This window comes from Choloepus didactylus, chromosome 7 (assembly GCF_015220235.1).
Source record: "Choloepus didactylus isolate mChoDid1 chromosome 7, mChoDid1.pri, whole genome shotgun sequence".
Taxonomy (NCBI): domain Eukaryota; kingdom Metazoa; phylum Chordata; class Mammalia; order Pilosa; family Megalonychidae; genus Choloepus; species Choloepus didactylus.
Window position 1 is genome coordinate 2446004 of NC_051313.1, and position 22492 is coordinate 2468495.

Consider the following 22492-nt stretch of genomic DNA (forward strand, 5'->3'; position numbering starts at 1 on the left):
GTAGAGCACCGGAGTGGAGGATGATGGTGCAGCTCCTCAGGGGACAGCTCAGAGGTATTGGGCCCCAGAAGCACTTTCAGGTCCAATAGAGCAACTGTTGTACCTGAAGAACTTTCTAGCTCTTGGGGAGGCCTGGCTGGGTAGCTGCCTCGTTTCTTCCCCACGGAGCCCTCGTTAGCTGTGATAACCTAATCATGTCTCTCTTCTCTCTACACTGAGAAGCAGAATGAGTTTATCAGAGGCAGGCTGACCTGTTCAAGCTTATAATATAAAATAGCTATGAAAATGGGAGTTGGAAATAATCAGAATGCATATGTATTACTTTTTTTTGTTAAGATATATTTCACAAACATAACACAAAATAAAAATTCACCATTTTAAAGTGCATAACTCAGTGGTTTTTAGGGTGTTCAGTATCACCACTCACTCTAGAACATTCCACCACCTAAAAAGGATCTGGTAATAGTAGCAGTCAGTCCAGTCCTCCCCTCTCCCCATCCCCCAAACACCACTAATCTACTTTCTGTTTCTGTTGTTGCCTGCTCTGGACATTTCATAAGACTGGGATCGTACAACTGATGTGGCTTTTTATGTCTGCTTCTTTCACTTAGCATCATGTTTTCAAGTTTCCTCCACGTTGTAGCTTGTACATACTTCATTCTTTTCCAAGGCCTAAAAATATTGCATTGTATTACAATGTATATACCACGCTTTGTTTATCCATCTATCTCTTGATGGATATTTGGTTTGTTTCCACTCACGCAATTATTATAAATGATGCTGATATGAACAGTCATTCACAAGTTTTTGTGTGAATGTATGTTTTCAATTCTCTCAGATATACACCTAGGAGTGGAACTGCTGGGATATGATAATTCCAAGTTTAACTTTTGAGGAACTTCCAAATGGTTTCTACAGTAGAAGCACAATTTCATATTCCCACCAGCAGTGTATGAAGTTTCCAGTTTTGCCACATCCTCACCAACACACGTTCTTTTTTTTAACCTTGTTTTTATTGAGATTGTTCACATACCGTACAATCATCCGAAGATCCAAAGTGCACAATCAGTTGCCCACAGTACCGTCATACAACTATGCATCCATCACCACAATTAATTTTTTTTCAATTTTTAGAACATTTTCATAACTCCAGAAAAGAAATAAAGACAAAGAAAGAAAATTCAAATCCTCCCATACCTCTAACCACCCTCCCTCCATTATCGACTCATAGTATTAGTGTAGTACATGTTACTGTTGATGAAAGAATGTTAAAATACTACTAACTGTAGTACATAGTTTGTAATAGGTATATATTTTTCCCTATATACCCCTCTATTATTAACTTCTAATTATAGTGTCATACATTTGTTCTAGTTAATGAAAGAGATTTCTAATATTTGTACAGTTAATCAGGGACATTGGCCACCACAAGATTGACTGTTTTATATATTCCCATATTTTGACCTCCAATTTTCATTCTGGTGACATATATGACTCAGCTTCCCCTTTCCACCACCTTCACGCACCATTCAGCACTGTTAGTTATTCTCACAACGTGTTACCATCACCTCTGCCCATTTCCAAACACTTAAGTTCACCCTAGTTGAACATTCTGCTCATAATAAGCAACTGCTCCCCATTCTTTAGCCTCATTCTATATCCTGGTAACTTATATTTCATGTCTATGAGTTTACGTATTATAATTAGTTCATATCAGTTAAACCATACAACAATTGTCCTTTTGTGTCTGACTTATTTCACTCAATATAGTGCCCTCAAGATTTCTTCATCAATATGTTTTTTTTTTTAAGACAGTTTTGTTCACCCACCTTACATTCCATCCTAAGTAAACAATCGATGGGTCCCTGCATAGTCACATATTTATGCATTCACCACATCACCACTATCTGTATAAGGACATCTCGATTTTTTCCACAAAGAAGGAGGAAGAGTCAAAGAAGGTAGAGAGATAAAAGAAAAAGAAAGAAAAAAAATGACAGCTAAAAAGAACAAAAGGAAAGACAGAATTAAATTAAAGTAGAATAAAAGAGTCAGAAAACATCACCAATGCCAAGAATCCCATACCCCTCCCTTATGTCTCCCTCTTATAAGCATTTAGCTTTGGTATACTGCCTTTGTTATATTAAAGGTAGCATAATACAATGTTTCTGTTAACTATAGTCTCTAGTTTGCAATGATTGTTGTATTTTTTTTCCCCAATACCACCCCATTTTTAACCCCTTGCAAGGTTGACATTCATTTGTTCTCACTCATGTAAAACTGTATTTGTACATCTTATCACAATTGTTGAGCACTCTAGGTTTCACTGAGTTATACAGTCCCAGTCTTTATCTTTCCTCTTTCCTTCTGGTGTCCCACATGCTCCTAACCTTCCTTTTTCAACCATACTCATAGTCATCTTTGTTCAGTGTACTTACATTGTTGTGCTACCATCACCCAAAACTGTGCTCCAAACCTCTAACTCCTATCTTTTCCTATCTGTCTGTAGTTCTCCCTTTAGTATTTCCTGTAGAGCAGATATCTTGTTCACAAACTCTCTCATTGTCTGTTTGTCAGAGAATATTTTAAACTCTCCCTCATATTTGAAGGACAGTTTTGCCAGATGTAAGATTCCTGGTTGGTGGTTTTTCTCTTTCACTATCTTAAATATATCATACCACTTCTTTCTTGCCTCCATGGTTTCTGCTGATAAATCCACACATAATCTTATCAAACTTCCTTTGTATGTGATGAATCACTTTTCTCTTTTTGCTTTCAGGATTCTCTCTTTGTCTTTGACATTTGATAATCTGATTTATTAAGTTTCTTGGCATAGATCTATTCAGATCTATTCTGTTTGGAGTACATTGTGCTTCTTGGTTCTGTAACTTTATGTCTCTCATAAGAGATGGGAGATTTTCATTGATTATTTCCTCTATTATTGCTTCTGCCCTTTTCCCTTCTCTTCTTCTTCTGGGACAACCATGATACATACACTCATGTGCTTCATGTTGTCATTCAATTCCCTGAGACATTGCTCATATTTTTCCATTCTTTTCCATATCTGTTCTTTTGTGGTATAGGATTTCAGGTGTCTTGTTCTCCAGTTCCTGAGTGTTTTCTTCTGCCTCTTGAGATTTGCTGTTGTATGTCTCCATTGTATTTTTCATCTTTTGTGTTGTGCCTTTCATTTCCATAGATTCTGCCAGTTGTTTTTTCAAACTTTTGATTTCTATCTTATGTTCCCCCAGTGTTTTCTTTATATCTTTCATCTCTTTTGCCATATCTTCCCTGAACTTTTGATTTGTTTTTTTTTTTTTGATTTGATTTAGCATATTTCTTTGAAAATCTTTAATTGATTGTTTAATTAAAGTGAAACAATATCTCCACTGTATCTTGATTGAGGTGTAAGTTTGTTCCTTTGACTGGGTCATATCTCTGCCCTTCCGAATATAGTTTGTAGTCCTTTGTTGTCTAGGCATCTAGCTTCCCTGGTTAACCCAATCAGATTTTCCCAGACCGGAATGGGTTCAGATCTCAGAATGGGGTTATATTCAGTTTCAAGTCTCCCTGAGGGTGTATCTTTGAGGAATGACAGACTTTCCTGTGAAGTCTGTAGCTGCTCTCCTTTTCCTAACCTGCCCAGAAGGTGGCACCCATCAGCCTGTTGCTCCCAACTGGTGTAAGGAGATGTGGGCCCTTTCACTTCTGTTTTGGTTGTTTTCCCCCAGGTTCTTGGGTCTGAGTTCTGAAGGGAAGGCTGGCACTAGAGATGGGCCCCACCTCCTTCCTCTTAGGGAAGATACACCCCCTAGGGAGTTATCTTCTGCATTTGAATTATTCCTTTGTCTCTCTGACTCTGTTATCTCCACCCCTGTCTGGGTCAGAGAGCTTTGAACTGAAAATGGCTGAGGCTCTCTCCACTGAGCCACTTAGGTTGAGAGAGAGAAAAAGGGACAGAAAACTCCCTTTCAGAGACAGTACACTGCCCTCCAGTTTCACCCATCAGTCAGAGAGAGCACCTGGTCTTTGGGGCTCCCTCTCCCAAGATGCAGGAATTTTCTGGCTGCTTAAGGTCAATCGTCACTAAAAGCCTCTCTCTGCTTATTAGGGGTTTTTGTCTATGTTTGTAGCTTGTATTCAGCAGTCCACGTCTGTTAATTAAAACCTCAGTTGGAGCTGAGCTGAGCTATATTCACTTGCTCCCCACAGGGACTGCTGGTTTCTCCCACAGTGAGGTTTTGCAGCTCAGCCTGCTATGGGGGGAGGGGTCTCCCAGTGCAGTTCTGTAGTTTTTACTTACAGATTTTATGCTGTGATCTCAGCCATTCCACCCAATCCAGGTGTGGACAGTCACGGTTGTCCCCCAGCAGTTATTCCAGATTATTTACTAGCTGTTCCTGGTTGTTCACTAGTTGCTCCAGGGGACTAACTAACTTCCACTCCTCTCTATGCTGCTATCTTGCCCCTTTCCCACAGGTTCTTTTCTATTTTGTTTTATTATTATTATGGCCATCATACTGGGTGTGAAGTGGTATCTCATTGTGTTTTTCCTTTTTTGCTTTTTCTTTTTTGCAGAAAATCTGCCATAATTTTTTTTTAATGAATAAGGATTTTCCACAAAACAGGCTTGCTCTACTTGCTAATTTTTTTAAACAGTTCAGTGACACAATATGCTAACTACATACACAAAAGATAATATAGTAAGAAAACACTCAACCTGATGAAAAGTTGAAATCTTCATTAATACACTAAAAACTGATATAACTCAGGCATTTAAAATCAAAAATTCAAAAATTAAATTTTTTCCTAAAAAGATTTCCTTATTTTAAAGACTCATTTGAAAATGAAGCTGCATGTAATTTGTACAATAAAGTTGTACAAGTAAATAGGTAATATAAATAACAAATTAACTGACATACTCCTCAATTATCAGTTGTCCACCTTTAATTTCCAATGGTGTACTTTCTTAACAAGCACAAAATATCAAACTTATCTTTAGAAAAAGTGTTGTTTTTTGGCATCCTTTACACAAAAACAGTCTGAGCCTGTGGCATGTTAATGCAGAAGAGAGGCAAAGGATAATAACTTTTACAAATTCTACCTTCCGTAAAAAGCCTCCCAAAAAGATTACACACCACTATAAAAATACCACCTGTTATGGCAGCTGCATGAGAGAAGCAAGGCTTAAAGACGATTTTCATACAGCATAGAGAACCACCCTGAGAGTGCACTGACTGCATTGCTGGCTGGGCGTGCACCGTGCCACAGGCTTATGCATCACTGCTGTTAGGGACCAGGACTGTTACACAGAGTTTTAAATTGATTACAACCAAGTGCATAACAGAGGTACTAGCAGCACATGCACAGTAACTAAAAACTCTGATCACTGTGCCAAATACTTCATTCCTGGAGAAATCCAAAGGCAGCAGCAAGCAAATCAAGCCCATCAGGTGACCAAACTCATTCTCCTCGAAGATCGGTGAGCACAGTGAGTCTGAGGTATAACTTTATCCAATAAATCCGTGTGCCTTTGCAAGATGTTGCCATTTGGAATACATGCCATCACAATGGTTTAAACATCTGTTGAATATTAAGCACTCATATATTCTTATTTATCCAATCTCTTGATTTTTGAAAAGATTTCACCTACAGGAGAATATTACAGAAACAAAATATAAATACATGTTTTCCTAAATGAAACTTACATGAACTAAAAGTAGAGAATATTTTTAAACGAATATACACTATCCAGACAGACAAAGTAGGAAAACGGCCATTCAAATGTATAACAAAAAACTAAAAGTTTACTATTTCCAGAAAACCATGAAGTGCCTCAACTAAAAGGAATGTATAGTGAAATTCTAATCTAGTATAGGTCAAAAATGTAAAAAGGTCATAACCCTTAACAGGGAAAATAAAACAACTTTTCTTGTCCATTCCTGTTGAAATGAAAATCTCAAAGTAACAGAAAAGTGGTTACAAACCCACATAGAGCACCAACAGAGAGAAAATAAAAGCCCATTTTCATCTCTATTACTATCATAAAATCCTGTATGACTACAGGTCAAACTGCTGGTGGCAGAAACAGAATTCTTCATAAACTACACATGTCCTGTACCTAAAAAAATTTCCCTGGAGTTGCCTACTGTATGTATTCAATATGAGATAGATAATGTCTCTTTCTGTAATCCTTGATTATTATTGGGCATCAAAGATAAGAAAAACAAGATGGGATACAAAAATGCAAAATTTCAGCAGTAATGGCAATGTTTTTATCTCAGTCCAAAAGGGTCCTGCATTCTTTCCCCCTTCAGTGAAATCTGTCTCTGATGTGAGGTCAGACATCTCCATTCAGTTCTACAAGCTTCTCCAGAAACGGAATTAATTTCAGGAGTTCATTGTCATTTTTATCGACAAATCAGCTTTCTGTAGGGATTCCGTTAGAAAGCTGATATGCAAAGGCCTGGGTGAGATATGAATTATTACAGTGTTTGAAAGATCTCTTCCAAGGATATTTAAGTCTTTTTTATAGTTTCCTTGTACCCAGACACAATGTTCACACTTTTCAGTGTCTAGTATAGATGTGAGAGTTTATTTCTGGACTCTCAATTCTATTCCATTACCCTATATTTCTATTCTTGTGCCAGTACCACAGTGTTTTGATCACTATAGCCTTGTAGTAATTTTTGAAATAGGGAAGTTTGAGTCCTGAAACTTTGTTCTTCTTTTTCAAGGTTGGTTTGGTTATATTGGGTACCTTGCATTTCCATATGAATTTTACAATCAGCTTGTTCACTTGTGAAATCACGGCAGTTGAAAATTTCATAAAAATTGCCTTGAATCTGTAGATCAATTTGGGGATAATTGCCGTTTTAACAATGCTGTCTTCCAATCTTTGAAAATAGGATTTAAAAAAATAATTATTTAGATCTAATTCAGTTTCAGCAATGATTTGTAGTTTCCAGTTTGTAAGTTTTGCATTTCTTTGTTTAAATTTATTCCTAAGTATTTTACTATTCTCGATCTATTGTAAATGAAAAATTTCCTTAATATTATTTTAGATTGTTTAATGCTAGTTTTTGGAATTACAACTGATTTTTGTGTATTGATTTTGTATTCTGAAACTTTGCTGAATTCTTATTAGTGCTAATTATTTTTGCACGGGAAGACATGCTACTTTAATGAAAACTTAGAATCACATTGTCTGGCTTGTACGTTTGCTCCTTGTTGTACTTAAACACACTGAAATCAGTCTGTGCTTTTTGCAAAGTGATGGACGGGAGCCCTTGTCTCGGGACAAGAGCTAAACCGCTTCCTGTCATTGCACCTCCCTTCCTCTCCACTGACTCACAAGTCACCCAGGACCACGAGGAAGGTGCGGTCGCAATTGATTCGTCTGGGGGGGGGGTGGCGGCCGGTCGCTAAATCCTAGGCTCTCAGGATTGCTCGGAGGGTACCGGCGGCGGGGGCTCTTTCCCGGAGGCGAGGGCGAGGCGGGGGACTTGGCCAGGTCCCCGGCGGAGGCGTGCAAAGTATGGAGGGCGGCGATAAAGGAACAGGCGGGACACGTTTCTTTTTTTTTTTTTTTTAGGGTGAAGAAGCCAAGAGAGAGAGAGAGCTTTATTAGGGGAGAGTACAAGCTTATATCGGGCGTTTAGAGGGCGGGGTAGCTGTAGAGGTTAAAGGCTTGGATTGGTTCTGAGAGGGCGCGGAGGTTGATTGAAAAGGGGCAAGAGTTGCTCCGGTAACGGTGTCTGGCAACAATGTATGTGCACTGGTGGTAATGGGAGTTGCACTGGCAACGGGGAGTGTCCAGGCAAGATAAGGGGGTGGGGAAAAGGCGGTTCCCTCCGGCAAGCCTCCCCTAACAGTGGTATTTTGGGTGAGGAAATGGGGCCTGCCTCCGGCCTCACTTTCCCAGGCCCGGGGGGCTGCGGAGGGCGCTGTCGCCCGTGCCCACCACCCTCCCCAGGGGCTGATCAGGTCCCCCAGCCCAGGCCCGCCAAGTTGAAGCACGTAATCAGTGTCCCGCAGAAGGGAAGTTCGATTCTTAAGATTCCGACCTGTATTTTGTGCATATTTCTCAATATATTATAAAAATGTCAAAATTTTGTATTCTCAGGAGGGTGAGAATCCACCCAGACTTTTCGAAAGATCAAATTGGGCAAAAGATTCAGAAAAATTAAATTGTATTTCTGAAAATCTAGCAGAATCTGTAGCCTTGTCAAATCAAGTAACCAAATAAAACCACTTGGGATGAAAGAAAAGAAATGCTTCAAAGCAGAAGGATGAACTCCGGAAAAGAAATAGCAGCACAAAAAGTCTGTAATTTTGCAGCAAAGCAGACTCTAGAGAAATGCAAGAAGCATTTAAGTAACGTGCAAAGTCAGGTTGAGAAAAGGGCTCCGCTCGCCAGGAAGGCGCCTGAGGATTTCACCCCCTGCCTCACGCGTCTGTCCGAGTCCCTGGGCTCCGGGGCAAGTTCCCGGCATTGCCTCGCGGCACATGGCCCAGGGCAGCCCGTCCTGGCCAGCGCGGGCCCGCGGGGAGCCCAGCGAGTGTCCTCCGTCTAGACAGAGGGGTCGGCCGTCCCGCGGAGGCAGCTGTGAATTGGCCGAGGGTCCGTCCCCGCGGGTAGGAGGGTCGCCAGTTGCCAAGCGGGGTCCAGAGACTTCTGGCTGAAGCGCTTTTACGAGGGTGGCGTCGGCCCTTCGGCCTCAGAGCTGCCCCAGCGGGGGCCGGGAGGGGTGTGACCCCGGCAGGAGCAGGTGTCCCGGGGGGTGCTGGTTCCCCGGCTGGAGAGGGGTCTTGGCCGGCGTCCCTGGGGTAGGCTCCCAGCTCGGTCACTTACTAAGCCCCGTGACACCCCAGTTCACGTCTCAGAAGCTGTATGAGGGCGCGGCTGGAGGGCGCGGCTGGGCCCGGCCCAGCACGGGCAGGGGAAGCTGTGGCCGCTGCGCCCCGTGAGGGAGATGCCCCGAAAGCCGGGGCTCAGGCGCGGAGTGGCCCGGTGCCTCTCAGGTCGCGCTGGAGCGCCGTCCCACAGGCGCACGGAGCCGTGGTTCCTGCTCTCGGAGGTAACTCACGCCTCTGCTCATCTGACTATTTACTGTTCTTAGGACTCAACTCTGAAGTTATGCATTGAATTTCGTAGATATTTATCTGTTAGAGATGCAAATAGTTGGGGACTGGATCCTGTCCCCCACCCAGACACGGTCAGTCCCCACCCCAGCCCTGGGGTGGGAGCCCATTTGCAAACAGGGCCTTTGGGGAAGTCACTAGCTGAGGCGCCCGAACTCCCAGACGGGAGGAGGTGGCCTAATGCATCCGGCCCAGGGCCTCACGGGCAGAGGTTCCGACACGGTCAGTCAGGAGACCCCAGAGCAGGGGACAGGCGCTGTGGGACAGGGGCAGAGACGGAGCCATCCCCGAAGGCCTCCGATGCCAGGAAACACGGCCCGCCGCTGCCCTCCGAGGGGCCTCTCGCCTCCAGGCTGACAGCCACTGGGCCCCGCTGGGCAGCCAAGCCAGAGAGTGGCCCTGCCACTGCGGGCCTGCAACACCGAGATGCGGGACTTTGGTTGGAAGGACAAGCCCGTGGCTGAAGAGCCCGGCAGCCCGGTGCACCCCCACCGGACCCCCACTGTCCCGTCTGACCCCGGGAGATTACTCTAGCATCTCTTGATGCCTGCAGATACCCCGCTCGAGTGCTTCTTGAACCGCTGAGCCATCCCCCGCTCCTCATTAATTCATTCAGAGTCACATTTTAAACTTCTTTGAAAATTAAAGATGTGGTTACTTCGACTCATTAAAAATGGCTGTGCCCCAGAGGACCCCTGAGTTCCTGGTAAGGACTCACCTGGCTTGTCCTTTCTTTCCTGCTGGCTCAGGAGGCCCCTCCTGCAGCTGCTTCTGTTCCCACCGGCCCCGACCTTCCTCCCTGGGCCCCGCTCTGCCCAGCTGATGGTGATGGAGACACCCGCAAGCTAACCTTCTGCCTGTCCCTCTCCCCATCTCAGGAAGAAGCACTTCAAAGTTTCATGTTTAAATACGCAGAAAATGTTTTTATGCTTCATATAACACACATACCATGGTTAGGAAAAATAAGCAGAGGGTGAACTCTGCAGTGTTGGGGCTCTTCACAAGTCCTCGTCAGGTTTGCCTCTTCCCTCTCCCTGCCTTCCCGCATCCCCAGTTGAGGGTGGAGGAGCAGCTCTGCTGTCAGCTCACCTCTTTGCTTCCTCTCAGATTCTCCGAGAGCCCCCTTGGGAGCGTCACATCACCCTTCCAGCCGCCACCCTTTTCTTCCTAGGGGTTGAGCTGTGAAACCCTCTCCCCTGTTTGAGAAAGCTCTCAACTGGCCTGTCATTCAAGTTACCCCGGACTGGGGGATCTGTCTGCGTCTGGAGGAAGCTCCAAACTGTATCGCTGACCCCGAGGTCCACCTGCCTTTACCTGCGAGAAGTCGACTCAGTCATGGCTCGCGGGCTCCTGGCCTGAAAGACCTGCCCGGCCGCGGGTCTCTGCCGAGGAGGGTGCGGAGGGCTGGTCTCCCCACTGCCAGGGCTTTACACTTCGGGCATTTAAAAATAATTTTTATAATACGATCACAGAGAATTCAGCATGGCTGGAAGTGGCCGGGGGTGATGTCCTGAAGTCGCTTTTCTATGGCGCGATGACACGAGAAGCAGAATTACTATAGTCTCCTGGAGGTAGGAGATTTTCATGTGCATCAGAAATGGTTTTAAAATAGTCATGGGATCTCTAGACAGATCCTACAAACAGCTCAATCCTTTCATTGCTTCAGGTCCCCAGTGGGGTTTTGAGTAGTCTAATCTACAATTTACCAATCCAGGAAAAAGTGTTGCAACATGCAAAAGTTTCAAATTTTCTGTGTAAGTCTTATTTTTTTTAAGCTGCAAAATTGGAAATAGTATAGATGACACATCCAACTTTTAGGTATGTTCTGAAGAGTAATAAAATAATATTTATAATGCACCCTGAACTATTTGGATGAAATGTGGTTTACATCAGTAAGTGTGTATATATGTACAAAATATTGTAAGGAAAAATCTAAGGTAACTTACTGACTGATGAAAGATTGGTTCAGAAAACATAAATTATCCAAGATCCAAGTAATGGCTTTCACTGACAGAGTTTCTAAAGAATTTAAATTTGAATTGGATGCTGAAACTCTAAATTTGAATTTATTATCCATTCTTCAAGCAGTATTGGCATTAATATAAGATAGCACTACATAAATGAAGTTTCAATGGCAACAAATTGATTAGGTCTTTTAAAAAGTATTATTGGAATGATGTTATCCCACTGGCTGATTCTTGCTCTAAATTCAGCTTGTCTCTACGTCATCAAGAATCTGAACCGAAATGCATTTAATAAATAATCCCTTTTAATAAATACCACCATTCTTTGAAGTGTAAAAAGAAATCTTACGTGGAGAACTCAAGAAGGAAAAAGAGCTGGGAATAATACACTAGCTTAATAACTGATAAAATTCTTCACCTTGGCTTTTTTAAATGCAATTTTATTGAGATGTATTCACATACTATGTCACCTTGACTTCTTAAGTCTTCATTTCTTTTGCCAACAAGATACATGTATAAGGATAAAAAAAAAATGACCATTTTCTGGGGCCTGAGGTCTAACCCACTCTGAACACTGAGATGGGGTGACTTCAGACTCAGAGCTGGGTTTACCCTGCCACTGGCAGTCATCTGTCCCCCATTCCCAAGGAGGAAGTGAGTTACAGGAAGAAGCTTCAGGGAGCTATTTTCTATTAAGAACTAATGGACGATTCTTTTAAATATGGTGGGATTTAAATGCACTCCCTAAATGATTTTCCTTGTTAGAACTCAACTTACATACACAAATCTCTAGCTACAAGCTGAATGAATGCCCCTTATCCCTGGCTCTGCCCTTTCCATATTAAAATGGGGACAGTTGGGAGGACTGAATATGACAATGTGAGTACAGAAACCATGTGCCTGGCGGTAGCAAGAGCTCAACGCATGGTATCAGTTATAAATATTATGGCCAGCAGAGTTGAGCTTTTGGCAAAATGTGATCAAGACTCTGCGGTATATGCTTTAATCCATTTTCTGGTATTGCTCTCCTTTCCGATTGCATTTTACTTGGGGTGTGGAGCAGCTATCAAATCCATATTATATTTAAATCCATGCCATAAAATAAGCTTCTCCATATTTTGTTTAGGGTCTTAAAGGGGTACTCCTTTCAACTGTTAAATCACTCCACAACTTTCTGATGAGAGAGGAAGAAAGGAAGTAACATCCGTTGAGCAAATATATTGTTTTCTTTTTCTGTTACTGTTTCCTCTACCAGAATGGGCAGGACCCACTTTCGGCTGGTGGGAATGGTGCCATCTGGCAAGTGCACAGAAGAACACAAGAAAGAACTGAGTTGGCAGATCCTGGAGACCTGAAAAAAAGAGAAGATTCATGGCAAATCTGAAGTCCATTGCAGAAAAATAGTCCTCTGCCTGGCCACACACACTTTCCTAAAATTAAGATTGTTTTGTAACAGCAATTTGGAATAAACTGACTCGAATGCCACTGTGATTTAATATCTGTTTTGCTACTGAATTAGTGGTGCTTGGCCAGCGTTGCTCTTGTCACATTTTTCTTGGTGTTTATCCTTAAGCTTAGCAACCACCCAAACTTTGAGTGGAATATCAATATTTAAGGGTGAACTGTATTGTTAGTTTACTAATTGTTCCATAGATTAACTGAGTTTATGTGGTTTACATTTTTGTACTTCTTTCTGATTATTTTGTATTCTGAATCCTTGAAAGCTTGGCTTTTTTCCCCCCGCACTATTCACAAACTTTGAAATTTTGGAAAAAAAATGTGTGTTTGTGTGTCTTTAGCTCACATAAGAGATTTGGATTTGAAGTGTGGGCAGACATACCTGTAAGAATATGAGAATAATTTTATTACAGGATCAAAAAGTCACAAATACACAGAGCCCTTGATTATCTTGTGGCAATGACAAATTGGTGCAGAAATGTTTTAAGTTGAAAAAAAAAATAGAATAAACTTTTACCGAAAGTAAATTTTAACCAAGCAGGTTTTGTTTTTATGCCATTTTTTAAAATTACCAAAAAAAAAAAATCGTATTTATAATCACAGTTTTTTGTTTTTTTTTTTAATTTAACTTAGAAAGGATTTGAAAGGATTTACTCCAAGCTCATTTTACAGCCACTAAAAATGTATTTTCCAAAAAAGACAGTGATGGCGTGTGTTTGCAGGCATCCCATTGAAGAGGGCCAGGAAAAGAATTCCAGTCTGGCGTCAGCGCCTCATCCTGAACCGGCCGCTTCCAGCCCTCACAGACTTTCGGGGCTCGGTGATTCCACGCCCCCATCTTACCGACGCGGACCCCGCCGGCCCCGAGGATCCGTGACTGCCTGAGGGTCTGGAGGCTGACCTGCGCCCGGCTCCGTCACGGAGGAAGCGGCCCTGAGGCAATTGCCGGCGCCCGAGGATGCTCGCGGGCTCCCGGCAGGTGTCCGGGGAGATGGCCGGAAGGTCGCGGCCCGGGGGCGGCCCCTCTCCCCGCTCATCTTGTCTTTTCTCCTTTCGCCCGTGGACGCGCCGCGGCGCGGGGCCTTCTCCGGGAGGGCGCCTGGCACCGCGGCCCCATCGGCCCCACCCGGGAGCCGGCCCGGCCTGGCCCCGTGACCCGGCCCGACGAGCGCGCAGAGCCGCGCGTGTGCCGCCGCCGCCCCGTCGCCACCGCGGGGACCCGGACCCGGAGCGGCCGCCATGAGGTTCCGGTTCGCGGTGGTGGCGCCGCCCGCGGGGCCCGGGGCCCAGCCCGAGCTGCTGGTGGCGGGGTCGCGGCCCGAGCTGGGGCTCTGGGAGCCGCGCAGGGCCGTGCGCCTGGGGCCCGCGGGGACGGGGACCCCCGCGCTGCGCGAGCCCGGCCTGTGGGTCGGCGACGTGGAGCTGGCGCCCGAGGAGGCGCAGCCGGGCCGCGTGGACACGTTCTGGTACAAGTTCCTGCGCAGGGAGCCGGGCGGGGACTTCTGCTGGGAAGGTACGCGGCGGCCACCCGGGCCCCACCGCCTGCGCTCCCCAGGGCCCGGCCCGGGCGCACCCGGGACCTCCCCGCTGCGGGCCCCGGGCCCCGGCGCCCTCCTCCCCGGGCCGCGGAAGCCCGGCCCCGCCGCCCCCACCGTCCCCACTTGTCCCCGCTGTCCCCGCCGCCCCCGCCAGGAGCCACCAGGGCCCCGCCCGGCCCGCGACATGGGCGCTTCCAGCCGCGCCCCGGCCGGCGCCCTCCCGCGCCCGAGACTGATGCCAAGGTCCCTGCGGTCCTTCCAGCCCCCCGCACCCTTCTCCACACCCCGCACCCCGTTTACTCCCCGACAGGTCCGCGCCGCCGTCACGTTCCCTGCGCGCGCCGACACCCCGGAGCCAGGCCCGGGCCGTTTGGGCCGTTTCCCCGGGTCGTTGTAGACCCAGCTCCGCTGCCGCCTGAATCGTTTTCGTGCGCGCTTTGTGGGTCTTCAGTGTGTGACCCTCATTCCTTGAAAACATGATCCAACCGGTGGAACGAGCATCGCTCGTCCTAAACTGCAGCACGTTCCTGTAGAACTTTGTTTTTTTCCCTGTAGATTTTGAGAGTGAGCTAATGGAAAGATATTTAGCACCTTTCCTTCTGGGGTGCTCTGTTTCATCCTGGATATATAACAATTGAGCCCTGTCCTGATTTTTAAAAATACAAAAACAATACAGGGTTGGTTACAAAAACCATCAAATTCAGAAATATACACGGTGAAAAGGTGAAGTGTCTCCTTGACAGCACCCCAGTCTGTACATGCTATATATACATGGATGTGTGTTTACAAAAATTATATCATGATATATATATATTATTCTGAATCTTGCTTTTATAGCTTAATGTGTTGTTAGAGACATGTTGCTAGCACTACAAAGAGTTGTGTTTACTTAGTTTAATAGCCTCATAATATTTTATGTTTGGATGTTTGATACACAAAATTTTTTAATTTTGATGAAGTCCATTTTAATTTTTCTGTTGTGGCTTTTGCTTTTGGTGGCATATCTAAGAACCCATCGCCGAATCTAAGGTCATGAAGATTTACCCATGTGTTTTCTTCTAAGATTTTTATGGCTTTAGATCTTACATTTAAGCCCTTGATCCATTTTGTGTGTGTGCGTGTGTGTGTGTGTGTGTGTGTGTGTTAATTTTTGTATGTGGTGTATGTAGGGTAGGGGTCCAAGTTCGTTCTTTTTCATCTGGGTATCCCGTTGTCCCAGCACCATTTTTTTGGGAGAGACTATTCTTTGCCCCGTTGCATTGTCTTGGATGCATGCCTGTGGATGTGCAAATTTATGTCTGGCCTCTCGATTCTGCTCCACTGGTCTGTCTGTCTACCTTCTGTGGCACCACGCTGCTTTCATGACTGTGGATTTGCAGACATCGGGAAGTGTGAGTCTTCCAACGCTGTTCTTCTCAAAGATTCTTTTGGCCATTCTGAGCCCCTTGAAATTCCATATGAATTTGAGGGTGGGCTTTTCAATTTCTACAAAAACGGCCATTGGGATTTTGATAGAGATTGCACTGCATCTTGTAGGAAATTCAAATTCCGGATTTCAGAGTTGACAACAAAAAGAATGACTTGACCACTAGATAGCAGTAACATACAAGCTATTTATTGGGGGTGCCACTGCCGGGTTTGAAGTGGGAGGCCATGTCATGAGGGAGCCACCAGGGGTGAGGCAGGGGAAGGGAACACTCCCAGAGGAGGGGAGAATTAAATGCCCACATGATGCTGCAGAGTCAGCAGGACTGGGCGCCTCTGAGCCACAGAGCACAGCGGCTCCTTGAGCCTCATGAATGCCAAGTCTTATCTTGACGACGGTGAGCAGGTGTTGGTGTAGAGATGCAAGTCAGGTTAATGCTAAGTGATTCCAAATTGATAAATTGTGTACTTGGGCTATTTTTAAAGCAATTGGATGTATTAGAATTTGAATTGGGTGCCAGCAAACTTTTTAAAAAAATTAAAAAAATTTTTTTAGGAGCTGAGAATATTTTATTCATTTGTGATGTCCCTTCCCTGGCAGGCAGGGCAGGAAGCTCTAGGAGAAGCTAATATTATCCCTTATTTAAAAAAAAATTGCCCCCTGATACTGATCAATAGTGTGTGTGTGTGTGTGGGGGGGGGCGGGGTTCTCTGCCAGATGAGCTCAAATGACCAATTCCTGAGACACTGGGTTTCAAAGAGAAAGAGTTTATTGCTAGGCATGAAGCAGATCAGGTGGCCTCTCTGCCCAAAAATCTGTCTCCCCAAACTGCAGCATCTCTGATAGTTTTATAGTAGCAGAAGATGGGCAGGCTTTAGGATAATGAGCACAATGGCTCTAGAAGATGAAATTAGGAATGGTCTAACTATTGAGCATGCACAGATTGACCACATGCTAGCTTTGTCTAGTAAGTTTAGAAATTGGGGAGGGTTAGTTCTGGGCTGACTCAAGGCCATTCATAAAATAAACATTAGGGTCTCTCTTTTTGATCATAAGACTGTAAAGTTGTAAAACAGGATAAGGGCATATAAACAGGGCCAGTTGTGAGATTTTTACAATCACAAGATAAAGATTATATAGTTTCATAATCAATATCAAAGGCCAAGCCTTTTACAATTGCAAGATAAAGATTGTATAGTTTCCTAAACCAAGCCTTTGATATTGGGTTACAGTTCAGTAATTTCAGGTATTTCCCTTTGGCTATTTTACAATATACAAGAAGGCAAGAAAAGCATCAGTGTAATGATTCAGTAATCATAATTATTTGTTAATTCTTAACTCTCAGTTGCATCTCTAGCAGTCTGGGGTGAGGCCGGCTTTTTTTTAAAACAGACCCAGACAGCTATGGAGAAGTCAGCATCACACAGGGCCGGCACACGAAGTCATCTTTGGCTCATTAATGTAACAAGCTGTAGGTCTCTTTGGGTACTATCGCCAACTTAGCAATATTAAGTCTTCTAATTTATGACAGGGAATGTGTCCATTTATTTAGGGCTTTGTAATTTCCTTCAGCAGCGTTTTGCAGTTTTCAGTGTACAATTCTTTCATCTTCTTGGTTCAGTTAATTCCCGGGTATTTTATTCTTTTGGATAGTGTTGCACATGGAATTATTTTCTTAATTTCCATTTTGGTTTGTTCATTGCTCATGTATAGAAACACAACTGAATTTGTGTGTTGATCTTGTACCCTGAAACTTTGCTGAATTCATTTATTGGCTCTAGTAGTTTTTTGTGTGTCTGTTTGTGGATTCTTTGGGATTTTGAATGTGTAAGATCATGTCATCTGCAAATAGAATTAGTTATATTTCTCCCTTTCCAAATTTGATGCCTTTGATTTCTTTCTCTTGCCCAAGTGCCCTGGCTAGATCTTTCAGTCCAGTGCTGAGTGGCAGCAGTGAAGGTGCGTATCTTTGCTTTGTCCCTGATCGTACAGGGAAAGCTTTCAGTCCTTCACCATCGAGTGTGGTGTTAGCTGTGGGTTTTTCATAAATAGCTTTTATCATGTTGAGGAACTTCCTTTTTATTCCTAGTCTTCTGAGTGATTTGTTTTATGAAAGGTTGTTGGGTTTAGCTAAATGCTTTCTGTGAATTAATTGAGATGACCATGTTTTTATGTCCCCTTTGTTCTATTTATATGGTGCAATACGTTGTTTTTTTTTTTTTTTATGTTGAATCACTCTTGCATTCATGGGATAAATCCCCATTGGTCATGGTATATAATCTTTGGACTATGCTGTTTGTGGTGGTTTGAAGCTGTATGTACACCAGAAAAACATGTTCTCAAATTTATCCATCCCTGTGGGGTATGGACCCTTTGTAAGCAGGACCTTTTGATAAGGCTACTTCAGTTAAGGTGTGACCCATGCCATTCAGAATGTTTTAATCCCATTACTGGAGTCCTTTATAAGTTGAATAATTCAGATAGGAGAGAGAAAGCCATGAAAGCAAGAAGCTGAAATCAGTGAAACCCGGAAGAGAAGGGAGAGAGCAGCAGATGCCGCCGTGTGCCTCGCCACACGAGGTGAGCCAAGGATCACTTAGAATATGCCTGGATTTGGACATCTTCCTGACCTCAAAACTGTGAGTGAGTAAATCCCCATTGTTTAACCTTAACCATTTTTTATGGTATTTGCTTTGAGCAGCCTGGGAAACTAAAACTGTTTTTGGTACCAGAGAGTGGAGTGCTGCTATTGCAAATACCAAAAATATGAAAATGATTTGGAATTAGGTAATGGGAGGAACTTGATAGAAAAGGCCTAGATTGCTCTGAGGAGACTGTTGGTAGAAATATAGGCGCTAAATGTACTTCCTATGAGGCCTTAGAAGAAATGATGAATGCGTTACTGGAAAATGGAGAAAAGGTGATTCTTGTTTTAAACTTGGCAAAATTGAGTTCTGATGTCAGATGGAAGGCAGAACTTGAAATTGATGAGCTTGGATATTTAACTGAAGAGATTTCCAAGCTAAGTGTGGAAAGTGCAGCCTGGATTCTCCTTGCAGCTTATAGTGAAATGTGAGAGGAAAGAGATAAGCTGAGAACTGAACTCTTGGGCACAGAGAAACCAGAAATAGATGGTTTGGAAAATTCTGAACTTCCCAAAAATGTGTCCCCCGAAAATAGTGCCCTGTGTGAGGACTTAACCAAGCAAGGAATGAGTCAGTCATTTCAGGACAAGCCAGGATTAGAAATGCAGCTATCCAGAAAGGACTTGTGGAAAGGTCCAGAATGGCTATTTTTTGCCTTGTAGTTCTAACCAAATGTACTGACATATACAAAAGATTTATTAAACATAGAAAAAGTGAATGGAACAAGTTTTTTGCTAGATCTGTATGAATGGAACCACTGCCAGCCTGGACTAAAAGGGACAGAAAAGGGACAGATTGCAGGTAAAATGACTTCAGAGGCAAACCCTTGGAAGCTGAGGTCTGGAGCAAAGACATCTTGGGCCAAGAGAGCGGACCCATCCATGTGCGTGGAAAGGGTGAGTCTACCCCTTGGAGACTGGCCTTCTGCCCTGTTGTTCAGGAAGAGGCTGCCACCCCAGAGCCTGAAGAGGGTGGAGCCTCTGCCTGGGGACTGCGGAGAGTCTGGCTGCCATGCTGATGCGTGAAGAGGGTGGAACCCTCCCCGCAGCGTTCTGGGGGAACGTGGCCACTGTGCGAGCACTTGCAAAGGATGGGGCTGCCGCTCCATCAGGCCCACGGGTGACTCTCAGGCCATGAAATCAAGTGGAGGATGCCTGCAGCGTTTCAGAATTGTTTGGGGCCTGTGACCCCTGTTTTCCTTCCAGTGTTTATCCTATGCCTGTCCCTCCTTTGTATATTTGAAGCAGATGACTTGTTCTCTTGGTTTCACAGGTCCACAGATGGAGGGGATTTGTGCCCAGGACAGAGCACCCTCAGAACCGATTTTGATGAGACTTTGTACTTGGTATTGTTGCTGAAATGACATAAGGCTTTTGGGATATTGTGATGGAATGAATGTGTTTTGCATAAAGAAGGAACATATCTTTTGGGGGTCCAGAGGGTGGGGTGTGGTGGTCTGAAACTGTATGTACCCCAGAAAGACATGTTCTTGAATTTAAGCACATGTTCTTTCTCGTATGTAGTTCCTGAAGTCTCTGCTCCTTTGGCTTGTGTCAGTCAGAATCCCAACAGAGATTTCCCTGAATACCTGGAGAAAAGGAGAGGTGGGGGGGGGGCAGAATGGAAAGGAAAGAAAGAGAAAGCCTCTCTCGGTCTTTGCAGACTGACTCTGTACGGGGGCATCCCTTCGCCCCTCCACCCCTTAGCCAGGCCACTGACAACTCTGCCTTAGCCTTCAGTTCCTGCTTGTCCTGAGCCGAGAGATCAGCCAGAGGTGGAGGCTGAGGTTCTTCTCTGATCTTTTTTGACCATGCTTCCTGTGCTGGGCAAACTGCGGCTTTTGAAATTCCCCAATATACATGGGTGCTTTTGAGTGCCCTACTTTTCCAAAGAAACACTCTCCACAACTGTTCCTCCCAGGTTTTCAGTGCTCTGTTTTATGCCTCAGGTGTAATCACTTACCCCCCACACCTGCTGGACGTCCACTGCACTATTTCATGGTATGTCCACTGCTTTTCTACCCCGAGTGAATTGCAAGTGAGATGAAACAATGACAAGTGTATTGTGTCATTCATTCTGGCAGCCCCAGACAGGTTAGAACAATTACAAGCCTTTGTGAACGAGGTCTGCTCTGGCCTCTCCAGATCCCAAGACCTGGGTCCCACTCCAGGAATGTGGGCTGCCATCTGTAAGACCATCACAGAGCCAGGGAGAGGAGTGAGCAAGGGCAAATAACTCCACAAAGCGTTCCTACCATTTAAAAATTGCCCCCTCCTACCTTCAGTGTGCTCTTGGTTGCTGTAAATCTTTTACCATTTTCCAGAGTTCTGACAAAGTTGACTCTGACAGTTTTTGCTTCATTTTTCAATGTTTCTTTGGAGGGATTGGCCCTTGGAGCCCCCTGCCCTGCCATTTTCGCTGACATCGCTGCAGTGCTGTGACTGTTCTGCTCACTCTTTTATATCCTGCAATAGTAGTTGGTACCTGCTTGCTGCTCTGTATTTCCCGAACAAAGTGAGCAACAATGAAAGGAGATGGAATTCTGTTTGTAAGGGCTCATTATGAGACAGTTACTCCTTAGGTCCTTTCAACTAAATTATCCTTTGTCCTCACAATAAAATTGCAAGGCAAATATTCATTTCTCTGTTATGCAGATGAGGATATGGAAACTCAAGGAAGATCGATAACTTTTCCCAAGTCTTCCAGAAATACTGGAGCAGAGCTGGGCCTACGTCGAAACTGTCTGCCACCCAGCACACACATTCCATTACTCCATTGTGCTTCTCATTTTACTTCTTGAAGTTGGTGCTTTATGAGAGAGGTAGAGCACACAAATTGAGTCTAACGCAGAGCTGTTTTTAATCTCTTTTCGTCAGAAATTATAAGGCATTTAAATTTGCAGAATTAATTGGACCTGGAAGATTGGCTACTATTGGGTAGAGTGATAGAGTGATCTTTCTTTAATCTTCTACTCAACTTACTGAAAAAGTTAACTCTGGAAATCCGATGTGACTGTTTGTCTAAAATACACTTTCGGAAGCCAGCAAGAATGCTCCATTGTATTTTTTGACAAACAGTATTCCATTTCCCTTCCCTTCTTTTCTTCTTTTATTCTAAATGAAATGAATATTTTAACCTTATATTCATCCAAAATGATGACTGGCTTTAAGCAAATGGTTTTTGGAAGTCATGGGAAAGGTTTAATATGCATTTACGTCTGGTAAGACAAACTGGATTTTTTCTTCTGATAGTGCTAAATTTATCTTTCTGTTGTGTTGTATAATTGTTAGCCAATAGCTACATGAGAATATTTAAATTTAAATTAATAAAAATTAATAAAACTAAAAATTTAGTTCCTCCATAACATTACCTATTTTACAAGAGTTTAATATGCTCATGTGGCCAGTTGTTACCATATTGGACAACATAGAACATTTTCATCATAACAAAAATTTCTATCAACTTATTAAAATTCTATTAAGCTGCTCTATAGATTTCTGTTCTCACCCAGCCAAGAGAGGATTTGTTTGTTTTCCTGAATTATCATTATTAAAAAAGATTTTAACTAATTGCTTTTTAAGGTTGGGGGAGAGTCTATAGAAAGTGGATTAAATAGATATGGCCCTAGCCTTCTTATTGTGTAGGATCAGACAGAAAACATGTGTATTGCTGAAACACTACATAAAATGGCAATGCGCCTCAGAAATCCCACATGCATTGCATTGCTTTTATACAGTCCCACCAACAATGAATAAGAGTTCCAATTTCTCCACTTCCTCTCCAGCATTTGTAGTTTCCTGTTTGTTTAATGGCAGCCATTCTAATTGGTATGAGATGGTATCTCATAGTGGTCTTAATTTGCATCTCTCTAATAGCTAGTGAGGCTGAACATTTTTTCATGTGTTTCTTGGCCATTTGTATTTCCTCTTCAGAGAACTGTTTTTTCATATCTTCAGCCCATTTTATAATTGGGCTGTCTGTACTATTGTCATTGAGTTGTAGGATTTCTTTATATATGCAAGATGTCGGTCTTTTGTCAGATACATGGTTTCCCAAAATTTTTCCCATTGAGTTGGCTGCATCTTCACCTTTTTGACAAATTCCTTTGAGGTACAGAAACTTCTAAGCTTGAGGAGTTCCCATTTATCTATTTTTTCTTTTGTTGCTTGTGCTTTAAGTCTAGGAAGTGGAGCCTAATACAAGGTCTTGAAGATGTTTCCCTACATTATTGTCTAGGAGTTTTATGCTACTGTCTTTTATATTGAGATCATTGATCCACTTTGAGTGAAGTTTTGTGTAGGGTGTGAGGTAGGGGTC

The 22492-nt window shown here is 43.7% G+C and overlaps 2 protein-coding genes across 3 annotated transcripts in view; both read left to right on the top strand.

The window, feature by feature from the left end:
• The window catches only part of FBXO30 (F-box protein 30), a 47424-nt gene extending 34889 nt beyond the window's left edge, over positions 1–12535 (top strand). The window contains exon 4 of the mRNA XM_037842600.1: positions 12364–12535. Within this exon, the coding sequence (XP_037698528.1) occupies positions 12364–12492 (129 nt within the window). The 3' untranslated portion in view covers positions 12493–12535. The remainder of the gene's footprint in view (positions 1–12363) is intronic.
• Positions 12536–13390: 855 nt separating this feature from the next.
• EPM2A (EPM2A glucan phosphatase, laforin) overlaps positions 13391–22492 on the top strand; it is a 104795-nt gene continuing 95693 nt past the window's right edge. The window contains exon 1 of one of the 2 annotated variants that reach the window (XM_037842603.1): positions 13391–14079. Coding sequence is in view for 1 of the 2 variants with exons in the window: in XM_037842602.1 (XP_037698530.1) it covers positions 13806–14079 (274 nt within the window). In the remaining variant the exon portion in view is untranslated. The remainder of the gene's footprint in view (positions 14080–22492) is intronic. The other variant, XM_037842602.1, reaches the window with a different exon arrangement.